The 16,633-nt window shown below is 44.2% G+C and overlaps 1 protein-coding gene across 1 annotated transcript in view; it reads left to right on the top strand.

The window, feature by feature from the left end:
- SETX (senataxin) overlaps positions 1–16,633 on the top strand; it is a 246,402-nt gene that overhangs the window by 35,177 nt on the left and 194,592 nt on the right. Inside the window, exons 4-6 of the mRNA XM_073600527.1 lie at positions 4,332–4,441; positions 9,261–9,480; positions 13,739–13,858. Of these exons, the coding sequence (XP_073456628.1) occupies positions 4,332–4,441; positions 9,261–9,480; positions 13,739–13,858 (450 nt within the window). The remainder of the gene's footprint in view (positions 1–4,331; positions 4,442–9,260; positions 9,481–13,738; positions 13,859–16,633) is intronic.

Genomic DNA, 16,633 nt, shown 5'->3' with positions numbered 1-16,633 from the left:
AAATGCTTATTGGTTTATGTTGCTGGAGCTGCCAGTTGTTGCAGGCAGGCTATGTAAGTCTAAAGCCCCATACACGCCATTAGATTTTTCTGCAGATTTTTGTCTTCAGATTTACCACAGCCATAGAATATAAGGTCAAACCTTAGGAGTTTAAATTTGTATGCAATCAGGCATGCCCTTGCACTATATGGTTTTGGTAAATCTGAAAACAAAAATCTGCAGAAAATCTAAGTGTGTATGGGCCTTAAAGCGACGCAGCCACTCATCCTAATGTTACAGGTGTGCAGGTGAGCCGCCCCAAATGTAGGCTTAGAAGGTCTGTCTACACGCAGCACCTGGTGGCCTCCGCTGCATAAACAAATTCGCAGTATACAGTCTATATTTAGTATAGTATATATTTACATGTGTAAATGAGGCCATTGTTGAGTACAGACTTTTATTGGTTATTGAAGATACAACTCCGTTGGGTATATTTTCTCTGTCAATAAACAATAAATACACTGTTTGTATTTTATGTGCTGGTTCATTGTGGGCTATTCTCTGGACACACATTTTTATAATTTGTGTGCATTTATTTGAAATTAATAAATGATTGAAAACCATAAAATTCCCTATCCTGGAGTGCTCTGCATTCTAGTGCCTGGCTTCAGTTGTCACTCTACACAGTGGATCCCCCTGGTAAGCAATGAGAGAGAGCTCTACATTCAGGGTCTTCTCACTGCAGGGGGAAGTCTACATCACCGAGAGGTTTGTAGTTTGGTGACCACTGATATGCCTGAGACTTGTATAGGGACTGCTTCATCTGTCAAAATATTTGTCAGTTCTCTTCATCTATTTAGCGGTTCACCTGCTGTTTGATCAGCTTTAAAGGATTTAAAGTGCAACATTTAACCACTTAGGGACCAGCCTCGTTTTGGATTTTAGGTGTTTACATGTTTAAAACAAGTTTTTTTGCTAGAAAATTACTTAGAACCCCCCAAACATATATTGATTTTTTTCTAACACCCTAGAGAATAAAATGGCAGTCAATGCAATACTTTTTTTTGCACCGTATTTGCGCAGCGTCTTATAAGCACACTTTTTTTTTTTGGAAAAAATTCACTTTTTTGAATAAAAAATAAGACAACAGTAAAGATAGCCCAATTTTTTTTTATATTGTGAAATATAATGTTATGCCAAGTAAATTGATACCCAACATGTCACGCTTCAAAATTGCGCCTGCTCGTGGAATGGCGTCAAACTTTTACCCTCAAAAATCTCCATAGGCGACGTTTAAAAAAATTCTACAGGTTGCATGTTTTGCGTTACAGAGGAGGTCTAGGGCTAGAATGATTGCTCCCGCTCTACCGGTCACGGCGATACCTCACATGTGTGGTTTGACCACCGTTTTCATATGCGGGTGCTACTCACGTATGTGTTCGCTTCTGCACGCGAGCTCGTCGGGACGGGGGGGGGGGGGGGTTTGAAAAAAAAATTTTTATTATTTATTTTACATGATTTTATTTATTTTTACACAGTTTAAAAAAAAAAGTGTCACTTTTATTCCTATTACAAGGAATGTAAACATTCCTTGTAATAGAAAAAAGCATGACAGGACCTCTTAAATATGAGATCTGGGGTCAAAAAGACCTCCAGATCTCATATTTACACTAAAATGCAATAAAAAAAAAAGTCATTAAAAAAAAATGACATTGAAAAAAATGTGCCTTTAAGACGTATGGGCGGAAGTGACATTTTGACGTCGCTTCCGCAGGCAGTGTCATGGAGACGAGTGGGCGCTATCTGATGCCTCGTACACACGATCGGACTTTCCAGCAGACTTGGTCCGACGGTCTTTCCGCCGGACTTTCGCTGGAGTTACGGCAGACTTTCAGAATAAACGGACTTGCCCCCACACGGCCAAGTCCGTTTATTTTGAACGTGACTCGGGTACGACGGGACTAGAAAAGGAAGTGAATCTCAACGCTTTTATCGGCGAGATTGACACCTTATGAGCCCCGTCGCGGGGCATACCAGGCCCTTGAGTCTGGTATGGATTATAAAGGGAACCCCCTACGCTGAAAAAACGGCGTGGGGTCCCCCCTAAAATCTATACCAGACCCCAATCCAAGCACGCAGCCCGCCCCCCCCCCCTCCTGAACCGTACCAGGCCGCGTGCCCTCAACATGGGGGGGTGGGTGCTTTGGGGGAGAGGGGGCGCCCTGCGGGGCCCCCCCACCCCAAAGCACCTTGTCCCCATGTTGATGAGGACAAGGGCCTCTTCCTGAAAACCCTGGCCGTTGGTTGTCGGGGTCTGCGGGCAGGGGGCTTATCGGAATCCAGGAGCCCCCTATAATAAGAGGGCCCCCAGATCCCAGGCCCCCACCCTATGTGAATGAGTATGGGGTACATGGTACCTCTACCCATTTACCTAGGGAAAAAGTGTCAATAATAAAACACACTACATAGGTTTTTAAAATAATTTATTAGACAGCTCCGGAGGGGTCTTCCTCCGGCTTCGGGGTCTTCTTCCGGCTTCGGGGGTCCCTCCGGTTCCTCTTCTTCCGGCGTCCGGTTGGTTCTTCTCCGCTCTCCCTGGCCTCATCTCCCGGTGTTCCAGTTCTTCTGCCGGCTCCTCCGCTGTCTTCATGCCACTCTCTTGCCAGCGGAGGCCTGGACTTCTGGCTTCTTGGCTTCTTCCCTCTTCTCTTCTCCAGATGTTGACATGACGGTCTCTCCGGCTGGACTGCCCTCTGAGCACTCCGCTGTGACTTGTATAGGTGGAGACCCCGCCCCCTTATGCTGTCACAGTCCCTGGGCATGCTGGGGCTGTGACGTTTTAGGGGCGTGGTCACCGGGTCCTCCGCTGGCAAAAGAGCGGCATGAAGACAGCGGAGGAGCCGGCAGAAGAACTGGAACACCGGGAGAAGAGGACAGAGAGAGCGGAGAAGAACCAACCGGATGCCGGGAGAAGAGGAACCGGAGGAAGACCCCCGAAGCCGGAGGAAGACCCCCCCCCCCCCCGCTGTCTAATAAACCCCATACTCATTTACATAGGGTGGGGGCCCTCTTATAGGGGGCTCCCAGATTCCGATAAGCCCCCCGCCCGCAGACCCCGACAACCAACGGCCAGGGTTGTCGGGAAGAGGCCCTTGTCCTCATCAACATGGGGACGAGGTGCTTTGGGGTGGGGGGGCCCCGCAGGGCGCCCCCCCTCCCCCAAAGCATCCACCCCCCATGTTGAGGGCATGCGGCCTGGTACGGTTCAGGAGGGGGGGGGCGCTCGCTCGTCCCCACCTCCTTTCCTGACTGGCCGGGCTGCTTGCTCGGATTGGGGTCTGGTATGGATTTTAGGGGGACCCTACGCCGTTTTTTCGGCGTAGGGGGTTCTCTTTAAAATCCATACCAGACCTAAGGGCCTGGGATGCCCAACACTTGCCGCAATAGGAAAATTATTTTTTTCTATTGCAGCGATCGCGAGATGCAATACCCTGTCCGTCGGACCAGCATACAGACTTTCCGTCAGGAACGGAGTCCGGCGGACTAAGATTTGAAACATGCTTCAAATCTAGGTACAGCGGACTTTTGGGGGAAAAAAAAGTCCGCCGGAACCTACACACGATCGGATTGTTTGGCGGACTCTGGTCCGCCGGACCAAGTATGCCGGAAAGTCCACTCGTGTGTACGCGGCATTAGCCTCACTCGTCTCCAGGCACAGCACGGAGGAGGACGCGATCGCCTCCGGCGCTACCGACGGCTCCGGTAAGCGGTGGAGGGCACCGGATCGCGGTGTGAGGGGGGGGGGCCTCTCCCGCCACCGATAAAAGTGATCTCGAGGCGAATCCACCGCAGAGACCACTTTTATCTTAAAGCCGACCACAGCACGAAAACGGGGATAGCAGGGTTATGGCAGTTAGCTGCTGCCATAACAACGATATTCGCCGCCAAAGTTTGGACGTACATTGGCGTGCGGCGGTCGGCAAGTGGTTAATCTGCAGCATTGAAGAAGCTCAAGTTAGTAACATGTGACTGGGAAGAAATTTTAGCTGTCAGGCAAGCCTTATGGGCAGATGTAGAGGTGGAGAGATGCTGATGTCATGGGAAGGTTTCATCTTTAGTACGTACTTAAAGCTCTGGAGGCACCTCAAGTGGCAATTTTCCTCTTTTTTACTTTTCACTCTCGGTGCAAACCTGTTCAGATCTAATGATACATATTACCCTTTGTGGAGTGTATTTATATAACTATTTATATTTAATGATATTTTTGTATATCTTTCCAAAGTTTGTCTCTAAAGCAGGATTTATGGATTGCTTTTTTTTTTTTTTTTTTTTTTTCCTTCCTGCATTCTAAGGTGAACTTACTGTTGAGGCCTTGTGCAAGATGGAACAAGTTGGCAACACATTCCAGGTATTCGAAAAACTTCCTGGTGTATACCTACTTTTGGTACATCCCAATGAGATGGTGAGTGATTTAAATTCCTCTACATTGCTGTACACAAGTATAGGTTCATTGGTCAATGTTTGTTATTTAGGTTATTGCTGAATCGCACAGCTAGGTAACAGACTAAAGGGAAGCTCAAACTACAGGGTTGTTCTTAAGATGTCCCTCCCATCAATAATAAAATAAAGGTGATAAGTTGTCAGACTGCAATTCTGCAGTGTCCATTACACAGCCACACTTTCATCCTGATCTGGATCACTACTTTATTATCCCCATACGGGGCTCACAAGCTAGCCTGTTGTAGAAGAATTTTCTTTCTCATTTGTTGAGGGACAAATGAGGCCCTAAACTTTCAGGTTATGCTGCTGCCTACAGGAGAATTGAACACTAGCTAATAAGCTAGTATGCGCACTACCAGCATGCCTCAGTTTTTTGCTATTGTCTTAGGAGGATGGACTTCTTTCAGCTCTGCTGTGATGAGATATTTTGCTAGAACCCGTTTTTCTTCAGTCAAGGCTGTTTTCTATGTTGTTGTTGTTTTGTCTCTTTTGATTGCAGTCCCTTGTCCAGACCCTACTGGGTATTCGAAGTGCGCCCCCCCCAAGAACCTGGTTCTGTGTAGGATGGTTTACAGACTCTGTTCTGGCAAAAGTTAACTGAGAAGAGCTTTCCAGGTCCACAGCCATTAGCATTGCCTCAGCTCTTGCTCCATCTCTGAAGGCTTACCTGATGCGTAAACTAGTAGCTACCCCTTTTCATTTTTTTTTATTTATTTATTTTTTGAATTTGGAAGAGGTTATTGCTGTGGGTTGGCGTGGCACTCTTTTTTCACCATACAAAGTCCATGGAAGCATCTCCCTGCTGCTGCTTTAAAACAGCCTTGTGGTACTGTTTTTTTGTTTTTGCTGTCTACGTACTGGGAGTTTAGGCACATAAGGACATTTGACCCTCACCCGCTACCAGCTGTGATGGTTTTCTAGAATCCTGCCTCGTTTCTCACGTTTTTCCCCTGTCTGTGCATATGCATAGGGCAGTTTCTTTTTTGGTCATGCAGTACATCACACAGAATCCTTTAGTCTTCACCATCGAATATATGCAGCTACCTTCAGTTAGATCTCTTTACTAGTGGTCTTGCACTACCATGAGAACAGCTCGGGGGATTCACTTCGTCAGTTTTCTAGGATGAGTTTTCTCCCCATCCACATGGGCAGGATACGTTGACTTATATGGGAGACCTGATGGCCAGCATTTAAGACATGCCTTGAACTGTTGCCTTTTGAAGGTAAACACTTGTTTGGCCCCCCCGCCTTGAATAAGTGTATCAAGGAGATCAGAGCTGGTGTTTTGTCATGGTCATGTGATAGTTTAGGTTTTTTCAGTTGTATTCGATATGTGCAAAGAGATCACACAAATAAGTGTAACATTTATTAAGGGTAATTACAGATAATAAAAAATATAATAATAATTCTTAACTAAAGATGCTGTTTCCGCCATGGGTCCCTCCTATTATTTGGCATGGCTCAGAGGATCAGGCTCAGACGTATGCCTGATGGCAGCTCTGAGGTGAGACTGACTGCTTTATAACTATAGTGTATAGGATTTCTGTGTAAGGAATGGCCAACCCCCACTGCAACACTTTGACCTTCTAAGGAAAATCACATGTTCATGAACAGTTATTTAGTGGGCTTTCTTGTCCATATAGCCAGTTTACAATCACATTCCTATAGCATGAAGTCAGCTAAAGTGACCATCCTTATGTCTTGTATAGTTCCTTAACCAGATTTAGAATTCATTATTCAATCTTGTGAGCCATATGAAATCTGCAATTTCCCTATCAGGTGGTTAAAAGTACTCTTCTCCCCCAGAAAAACGAGACTTGAGCTTCCTTAAATTAGGAAAGATTCTTTTTGTCCCTCTCAGATCTCCAGTTCCAATTCTAAGTTAGGATCTTTTGTAAAATCAAAATTTAAGGGGTATAACTAGGAAAGCACCAGAAGTCACACCACATCCCAAATAAAGTCAGTGTAAAAAGAAACAACGGGACTTTAAAGGTATAACTCCTCAGCAAATGATCCACACATTAATATAAAATCACTATCATTTGTGCACACTACTATAAAGCACCGTGTGTGACAGTATATTATGATGGCTTTACTTCCAAAAAGAGGCTGTATCAAAAACCAGCAAATACTAATGTGCTATATGAAAAAAAACAATATAAACAAAATAATAATGCTGGTATGGTAATGAAAGTTGCTTCCTACTCCAGTGTTTAACATTGCAGCTTCATGAGGTGCTATAAACACCTAATACAATGCACTTTGGGGAATGATGTGGAGCAAATGGTTAATACATGTGCATAGAAAGCAGAACTCACATCGAAATTGTATATTGAAAATTAGAAGTCAAATAGTGCCAACACCCAATCCCTGCCTGGGCTGGTGAGCCCGTCCTTGGGGGGGCCCCCAATTGATGATTTGGGCTATGTGGGGTGTCTGCATCACACCTGGACATTTAGGATGTTCAGGCTATTATTTGTCCTCAATTATCTATATTTCAGCAGTAGGTATGCAAAAGATCCCCCCCCCCTGCTCGTTTTTAAAATCACATTTTGTTGCTTTGCAGCCTCAAATGAAGACAGACACAGTTTTTGTTTTATCCAGCTGCATTTAGTCAGTGCAACTTGTAACATCCAAGTGAAACTTATAACGCCAACATTTCAGAATTTTTGAAATTAAAAAACAAAATCGCTGAGTTGGGGAAAAAAGGATCGCCCCCTTGTGGAGTCAGAAGCACCAGCGGGGGACCCGAGAAGAGGAGGATCAGGGCTGCTCTGTGCAAAACCATTGCACAGAGCAGGTAAGTATAACATGTTTTTTTAAAACACAAAGTTCCGAAGCTTTAGTGTCACTTTTAAGATCCAAAAAGACACCCCTCTGTGATTCTGAGAGTTCTGGGCCTTCTTAGCTGCTCTTTGCCCATTTTTCCATTCAAGTTTTCTCCAATACAATATTCTGGAGTCTGGAACAAATAAGCTCTTTCTCTTGACTTGCTTATGCTTCTATCCAGCCAGACAAGGAACTCCCTAGCTTGGTGGTTTCTAGCACTGACAATGGGGAACGCAGAAAAACACTGTTCAGTGATTTCAGCTGTGGAAAGTTGAAAGGTGGATTTCCTCAGTTGTCACTGCCTAGACCAAGACTTTACTTGAGATTAGAAAGCAGAACATTGAACCTGAAACTATGGGTCCCACGCTGAACAATGATACATCTGCTTGACTACACTTTTTAAAGTGATTGTAAAGGCCTGTTTTTTTTTTTTTGTTTTTTTTTAACCTCCCTGGCGGTATGATTATTTCGGATTTTAGGTGCTGAAAGCGGTACAATTATTTTGCATGGAAATTTGGCGTTTTTATATTGTAGGTCTGTAATTCTTAACAATAACGCACTTAAATCTGTCCAAACAAGAGTCTAGTAGATATCCCGGGTATGATAAAGTTTGAAACACAAAAACATAAATTATAATATAATAAATAAAAATAAATAATTAAAAAAAAAAAAAAAATGAATAATAAAATAAATTTCCCCACGATTCACTATCGCTCAATTCTGCAAGTGTTCTAATTTACTATCGCTGTTTTCTAGCTGGTCTAAAGCCACTTTTGAAGTAAAGGGACACTTTTTGGTTGCTATGGACAATCTCCAGTTTCCAGGCAGAAAGAACAGTATATATAACATAAAACTGCATGCAGGGCATAGGACAAAGCACTGGGGACAAAAGGGATGTGAAATAATTTCATACAGTACTGTAATCTGTAAGATTACAGTACTGTATGTGTTATGATTTTACACTTTTTTGAATTTGCCGCCAGGCTCCGCCTCGTGCGTCGCGCCACTCGCAGGGAACGGAGCCTGGCACGGAGAGGCTTCGGAGGACGACGGAGCCCGCAGACACAGCGGGGGACATCGCAGGATCCCGGGGACAAGGTAAGTAAAGCCACACCAGGATCCTGCGATGTAATCCCGAGTGTGGCTCGGGGTTACCGCTAATGGTCCTGAATTTTAACCCCGAGCCACACTCGGGAAAACCGCCAGGGAGGCTACATAACAAACATATACTTGCCTCCACTGTGCAGCTCGTTTTGCACAGAGTGGTCCCGAACATCCTCTTCTGGGGTCCCTTGGTGGCTCTCGCGGCTCCTCCCCGCATCAGATAACCCCCTAGGAGAAACGCTCTCCCTGGGGGGGGGGGGTTACCCTACGGGCGCGCTCCTGAGTCCAGCATTTGCATCCATAGACACGAATGCCGGACTCATGCCCCGGTGCCCATGTCATTAGTTTTGATTGACAGGAGCGGGAGCCAATGGCTGCACTGCTGTCAATCTCTCCAATCGAGCCGGGACCCCGTGGAGAGAGGGACAGCGGGGCTCAGGTAAGTAAGGGGGGGGGGGGGGGCTAGTGGGCCAGTCACTGCCAGGTGTTTTTTTTCACCTTTTAATGCACAGGATGCATTAAGGTGAAAAAACACAAGGGTTTACAACAAGTAAAGTTTACAAGTACTGGCCCAGGGAAAAAAATGCCCTCTCTGCTCCCCCCTCCCCAGCCACAGGGACCCAGGGACCCTTTTCTCCCTGATCTCTCCAATGTTGTGACCCTTATTTAAATGAGGAATTCCAAAATGTGCTATTTTGCAATAGATTAAAATCTCTTTAGGGCCTTGATTGCCCATTCAAGAGTGTTTGAACATGTTTCCCACTAGCTGCAAATTATCCTTCATTAAATCAGAGGTAAGTTCATCTTTGAGATCAGACATGGTGTTGACATTGTACTTTTTTATTTAGATTCGCCGTTGGGCCATTTTGACTGCCAGAGCACAGGGAAAGGTGGATCGGGATGATTATTATGATTTGGAGGACGTTTTCACCTGCCTTTTTAAGGTCATTGAGCTTGGCCTGTTTGAAAACGCTGACATTTATATGTATACTGAGCTTGAAGATGGAAAGCTGATTCTTCTGCCATCACATTTGTACGACACATCTAATTTCAAGAACTACTGGCTGGGTGAGCGTGAGCATTGTATCTTGAACTGGTTTGTTGTGTTCTACCATTGCAGTATAACAGTAGACCGCTTTTCCAGGTTTCTTTCTTCAAGAACAAGAAGGCTGTTAAGTGTCAAAGGATGTACATAATAGCCAGGGAACCAGCATTCTCATAGCGAAAGGTTAGCTATGACTGCATCTCTCATAAGTATACGTTAATACTCAGACCTCATGCACACAGGGCATCTGAAAAAACGAGCTGCAAAGCCACTACTGACGCCAGGAAAAATCAGCTGTAAAAACGCTCTTTTTGCACTGACGTTAATGCACGTTTAGCAGCGTTTCTCGGCCTCTTCTATTTTCCACTCTTACTACAGAGCACAAGTCGCATGACATGTCAAAATCAGTGGTTCCCTATGAGAGCTGTCTTAACTGATCCGACTTTCAAGGGCCTCTTCCCGACAACCCTGGGCCCCCAGATATCTCCCCCCCCCCATGTGAATAAGTATGGGGTACTTACTGCCCCCAAAAGAGGCAATGAAGTGTAATTAAAAAACGAGACGGTTTCCACAAGTTATTTTTATTAAGAAATCTTCAATGTGTCCTCTTCTGGTGGTGTGTTCTTCCTCATGTCTTTTCCCTCTGGTGGTGTCTTTGCTGCCTCGCTCAGTTCTCTGCCAGTTCTTATATAGCCATGGGGCATGGTCATCCGGTGACGTCACCACAAGACTCCGCCCCTTTGATGTCACAGGGGACGGAGTCTTGTGACTTCACCGGATGGCCACGCCCATGGCTATATAAGAACTGGCAGAGAATGGAGCTGGCACAGTGACAGAAGGCAGTATTGGGGGAGGACCGGGTCGGCGGGGGAGAAGACGGCAGCGGAGGTAGAAGACCGGAGGAAGAACACGCCACCGGAGGGAGATGACTGAAGGAAGACAACACTTTATTAAAAATCTTCAAAGAACCTGTGAAAATCATCTCTTGGTTTTTATCTACACTTCACTGCCTTTTTTTTAGGGTGAAAGGATAGGGGTGCAATGTACCCTATACGTATTCAGGGGCCAGGATCTTTGGGGTGGAGAGGCCAAAGCACCCCCCCTCCATGTTGAGGGCATGTGGTCTGGTGTAGTCCAGGAGGGCTGTGTGTGTGTGTTTGTGAAATATAAATATATATATATATAATTTTTTTTTTTTTTTTTTTTTTTTTCTTTTTTGGTGTGAGGGTTCCCATTTAAAATTCTTAGAGCCAGAGTCACATGCCACAGGTCAGATCGTGATCTGACTTGGATGCGACTTCCATTCAGATCAATGGGCTAAACGTCAGATCACTTAAGACGGCTCTTATAGGAAACCATTGTTTTTTGACATGCCCAAAAAGAACCGCTTAACGCTGTATCCAGCGTTAAGCCACGTTTAACAGCGTCATACGTTATTACAGCTGTAACGCTGGTCTTCAGAACGTGCTGGCCCTGGGGCTTTTTTGCAGCTTGAAAATGCCTATGCCACTTACAGCTCCTAAAAACCTGTGTGCATGGCCATAGAATAACGTGAAGAGGTGTTTTTAAGCTGCAAATCAAACATGCATGGGGACAAATTTCAGATCCTCCCCATAGATTTTGGAGTCCCGACAGCTGCACAAGTTGACCTCCTACTTGTACATGTTAGCTCCATTAAACATCTTGGAGTATTAATCACTCCTTCCCTGGTAGATTATGTCAAACTGAATCTAGAACCTTGAATGCGGTTTTGAAATCTAAAAATCAGGTCTGGGCTAGGCTCCCCTTGGGCTTTATGGGCCGCATTAATCTAATTAAAATGTTACTTTTTGCCCAAGCTCCTCTACACCCTCTGGCATGCCCCATCGTAGCTACCATTGCACATATTTAAGTTTCTAGAATCCATCCTTAACTCCTATTTCATATGGGGTAATTCTCGTCACAAATTGTCCTGGCGCGCTTTGAAGAACCCTACACATTTTATGGGGAGCTGCGCTCTTGGACTTCAATCACTATTATTTAGCAGCACAGGGAGATGGGGATCGCTACCTTACTTTATTGTGCTCCCCTCAATCCCGCAGGATTACACACCCCTTTCAACTCCTCTTTCGAGATACAGAAGACCCCTTGGTTCTGGGTGGTCGTGGGAGCCTGTTATTCCATCATTGCAAGATCTGCGGTCTGGCATGGCATAGGCTTAATATTCCCTCTGAATGCTTATACACTTTTGTGGGAAAACCCCTGTCTCACTGAACTTCTGTCTATACCGGATCATTAGTTGTGGGTATCCAAAGGAGTTGTATAAATTTCACAGGTATACGGTAGTAGTGGTATTAAAACATTTCAGCAACTTTAAGGATGAGTTTGAGCTCCCTAACTCAATGTTCTTCCGCTACCTTCAGCTGGGCACTCAATTCGGCACCTCTACTCCTAATCGGGAACAACTGTACCTTCTAGATGTAGTATTTGGTTTGGAGTTTTACCTCTACATTCTATTATTGTCTTCTAAAACTGACTGCTGTAAAGTTGAAGCAGTTGAACTGTTGTGCAGTTGAAAAGCTAATGGGTGCCGCCTAACACTGTTATATATTCTACACAAATCCTACTTGACCCCTTCCCACTTAGCCAAATATCGCACAAATTACAGCCCTCTGTCCTAGATGTGGGGAATATATCAGTACCTTGTATCATTTACATTGGTCCTGCCCAGTTATACAGAGCTACTGGTCCCAGGTAGTTGAATTTCTGCATGACCAAATTGGCTCTCCTCTTGCATTATCCCCTAAGCAATGCCTATTGAGTTTGTTTCCTGATACTGACAAATTCCTTCACATCTTACTACAAGAGTCCCTATTTATGGCCAGAATGTTAATTTCCCAAAAAGTGGCTTAGAGGGTTGCCACCAACTATCTGTGAATGGATGGCTGCTGTTAACACTACCCTACCTTATATGAAAATACTGTACGCTCATAGAGGGTGCCCCGCCGAGTATGACAAAATATGGGACAATTGGCTGCAAAAATGCTTCTACCTGAGATGTTGAGGATAGTGCTAATGTGTAGATCAACTGCTGTAAGTTTTATTGAACACAGTAAGGAGACTTGGGAGGTATTCATGGTTCTGTCAATGATACATCTACGGTTATGCTCTTTGAGACTGCACCAGTCAGTGAACCACTGGGGTGTTCTTTTTCACTTGTGCCTTTTCACCCTAAGGCCTACTGATGTGGTTGCATAGTGTACATTATATGCTATGCACTCTGTATTTTTCTTTTTGTTTTTTTTTTTTATTAATGTTATTTTTTTGTACCTGCATAGGCCACGTTGTATATTTGTCATGCCTCTCAAATAAAGAGTTGTTTAAAAAAACAAAAATGTGATGGGGGTGTTTACTAGGGGTGCGCATCTTCACTGGTCTCAGGATTCGATTACGCTTATCCTGTCAACGATTTGATGCCCATGGTTTTATCCAAAAATTACATTTTATTTTCATTTGCTCTTAGCGCAACATCCTATTCGGTGTAAGAGCTGTGAAATTGTGGAATAGACTGACACTCTCTCAAACTAGTTTTGGGCTGCTCAGTAGATTGTTTTAACAAAGACCTGAAATGCATTCCTGTCCTAAATGCACAAAATATAAGTGACAGAGGGATGGTGGTGGGAGGGATGGGATCGGGCAAAGGGATGGGATCAGGTAGAGGGACGGTGGTGGGAGGGGGGATGAGATCAGGCAGATGAATGGTGGTGGGAGGGATGGGATCATGCAGAGGGAAGGTGGTGGGGGATGGAATCTGTGACACTGGCACTCACCTGCTCTGTGTTGATTCCCCCTCCTCCATGCTCGGTGTGTCTCTGCCTCTCCACCCCCCCCCCCCCCCCCTTTCAGTGCCTCCAGTAATGCCTCTCCTGATGTGGGGGTCTCCTCTAGCTCCTCCCTCTTAACTCTACTGTCTGTCAGCTCATCAGCTGACTTTCTGCTCCAGTGTCCATCTCACTGCATACTGTGGTGGGAAGGGGGCTATATTCACCAGGTAGGCTCTGCCTCTGTGTTTCTCCAGGAGAGGCAGAGCACCGACTGACGTCATTAGCAATCGATTAAGCCAACTCTAAGTATTGATGCAGAATTGCAAATGTCTGAATCGCGATGCGATTTATATTCAACACCCCTAGTGTTTACTGCCAAGGAGTATACATCATACACTTTTTTGGATTTGCAGTGTTGGAGAATGTCTTGTGTTTAATTTAGCACATTGGCTCACTTTCTGCCTTTTTGTCTCTATAGGTATTTGCATGTTGCTGACAGTACTTGAAGAACAGGCCATGGCATCATTCTTGCTAGGGCCTAACAAGCAGAACGATTTTATGCAGTCTATTCTTCACGTTATGGAAAAGCAAACAGAAGGTTAGTTTCACCAAGTATCATTGTTTCGCAAGTTAACCGTGTTTTCAAGTGAGGCAGAGTCTACATTCCACGTGAGGCAGATTGTGTTCCAACGAGCATCTGATCAGCTCACAGATCCACTGCTGATCAGAGCAGAGTGAGCGGATAACTGACTAACACAGACAGAGCCTTGTCTTCTCTATGGGTAACTGTGAATAAACCCGACTATTCTGTCTGCTTTCACCCAACTACCCTCCAATCCGATTCACCTAATGGAAGAGAACTGATCCCCTTCTGTTTTTTTTTTTTTTTTTAAGTGGACCCGTTTGGATCTGGAGGTAGGCGGTAGTAAACGGACAATAGCCCCTTTAAACCCGCCTGTTCATCGAAATGCAAGGACTGACAGTTGGACCCTTTTTTATTTATTTTTATTTTATTTATTTATTTATTTATTTTTCTCATGTTTTAAACAATAATTTTCAAGTTTAGAGATGGCTAGAAGTGAGGTAATCTGTAGTCACTTGGTTTATTGTTAGGTTTCTATCTAGCTATAGACGTTTTGTACTTTGTAGATGGTTTTAAGCTGTGCCGTATTGAGAATTTAAGCAGAACTGCCAAGATTTGAGTCTGTCATGATTTACAGAGCACTACATGCCTTGGAAGGCAGCAACCTTTCATAATGAATTTTTTTCAAGCTTCTTGTGTTACCTTTCTGTTATTGGGCTATAAAAAAAGAATCCTCCCACTGCTCATTATTTTGAAAGCTGTGTAAATACCTTTCCTTCACTATCAAATGCCTAAAACACGGCACAATGGCAGCAGGATGTAGTGCAATAGAGCCTGCTGCGTCTCACTATTTTTCTCATTTTCTACCTTTTTAGCCTGATTTTTACCTAGCCAATTAGCTAAAAAGGCTGATTAATTTACACTCTTACCTTAACTAGTTTTAATGGGTTTATCTTTGTATTCTCCAATAAATTCTTCAATCAACTCTTTTTCACTGTCTTTTAATACCACAATTAAAGCAGTGATTTAGGATTGGTGGAACTGGCACTGTAATGTTGCTTTGAGCACTGGGTCCTGCATGGGGCACTCATGCCAGCACTTTGTGCAGTGTCACACAAAGTGCTTAATCATTGCATACAGGACTTAACTCAGTGCATTCATAAAGTAATCAGGCCCCTTCCATTATTTTAAAAAATTTGTTATGTTGCAGCCTGATACTACAGTTGTTTAAATTATTTTTTTCCCCCTCATTAATCTACACTCTGTACCCCATAATGACAAAGTGTAAACAGAATTTTAGAAATGTTTGCAAATGTATGAAAAAGGAAACCCTGAAATCTCACATTGTATTCACAGGGTATTCAGACTCTTTGCAACAACACTTGAAATTTAGCTCAGGTGCCTCCCATTTCTCTTGATCATTACTGAGATGTTTCTACACCTTAATTGGAGTCCACCTGTGGTAAATTAAATTGATTAGACATAATTTGGAAAGGCACACACCTCTCTCTATATATAAGGCCTCGCAACTGACAATGCATACTGTAGCAGAGTAAAAGCCATGAGGTCAAAAGAAATTCTGAGACAGGATTATTGCAAGACTCAGATTTAGAGAAGGCTACAAAATAATATCTGCTGCACCGAAGGTTTTCCAAGAGCACAGTGGCCTCCATAATTCTCAAATGGATGAACTTTGACACAACCAGGACTCTTCCAAGAGCTGGTCGCTTGGCCAAACTGAGCTATCAGAGGAGAAGGACTTTAGTAAGAGAGGTGACCAAGTACTCCTCACTCTGACGGAGCTCCAGAAATACTATGTGGATATAGGACAAAGTCCCAAGACAGCCATTACTGCATCTTGATTTTATGGCAGAGTGGCTGGACGGAAGCCCCTCCTCTGTGAAAAATGCTTGAAAGCCTGCTTTGAGTTTGCAAAAAAGCACGTGAAGGACTCAGACTGTGAAGAACAAGTTTCTCTGGTCTGATGAAACCAAGATTAAATGGTTTGGCCTCAATTTTAAACATGTCTGAAGGAAACCATGCACCGCTCATCACCTGCCTAATACCATCCCAACAGTGAAGCATAGTGGTGGCAGCATCTTGCTTTGGGTGTGTTTTTCAGCAGCAGGGACTGCGAGACTGGTTGAGGGAAACCTTAAAGGCACAAAGTACAGAGATATCCTAAATGAAAACCTGTTCCACAGTGCTCAGGACCTCAGACTGGGCCGAAGGTTCACCTTCCAACAGGACAGCAATTCTAAGCACACAGCCAAGACACCACTAGAGTGGTTTAAGGACAGCTCTCTGAATGTCTTATAGTGGCCCAGCCAGAGTCCTAACTTGAACCTATTGAACATCTCTGGAGAGACCTGAAAATGTCTCTCACTGCCCCTATCCTACATGACTGAGCATGAGAGGATTGGCAAAGAAGAATGGCAGAAAATCCCCCAATCCAGGTGTGTAAAGCTTGTCACGCCCTACCCAAACAGACTTGTGGCTGTAATTGCTGCCAAAGGTGCTCCAACAAAGTAAAGGGTCTGAATACTTAAGTACATGTGATATTTCAGTTTTTTATTTTTAATGAATTCAGACATTTCTAAAATTCTGTTTTCACTTTGTTATTGTTATTGAGTGTAGATTGAGGGAAAAATTAATTTAAAAAACTGCAGTATCAGGCTGCCACATTACAAAATTGAAAAAAGTCAAGAGTCTGAATACTTTATGAATGCACTGTATATGTTCCATTGGATCGGATGAAAACGGACAGATCTTCCCATGGAGATCAGTGGG

The sequence above is a fragment of the Aquarana catesbeiana genome, linkage group LG09 (assembly GCF_042186555.1).
Source record: "Aquarana catesbeiana isolate 2022-GZ linkage group LG09, ASM4218655v1, whole genome shotgun sequence".
Taxonomy (NCBI): Eukaryota; Metazoa; Chordata; class Amphibia; order Anura; family Ranidae; genus Aquarana; species Aquarana catesbeiana.
This window is presented reverse-complemented; position numbering and strand designations above follow the sequence as displayed.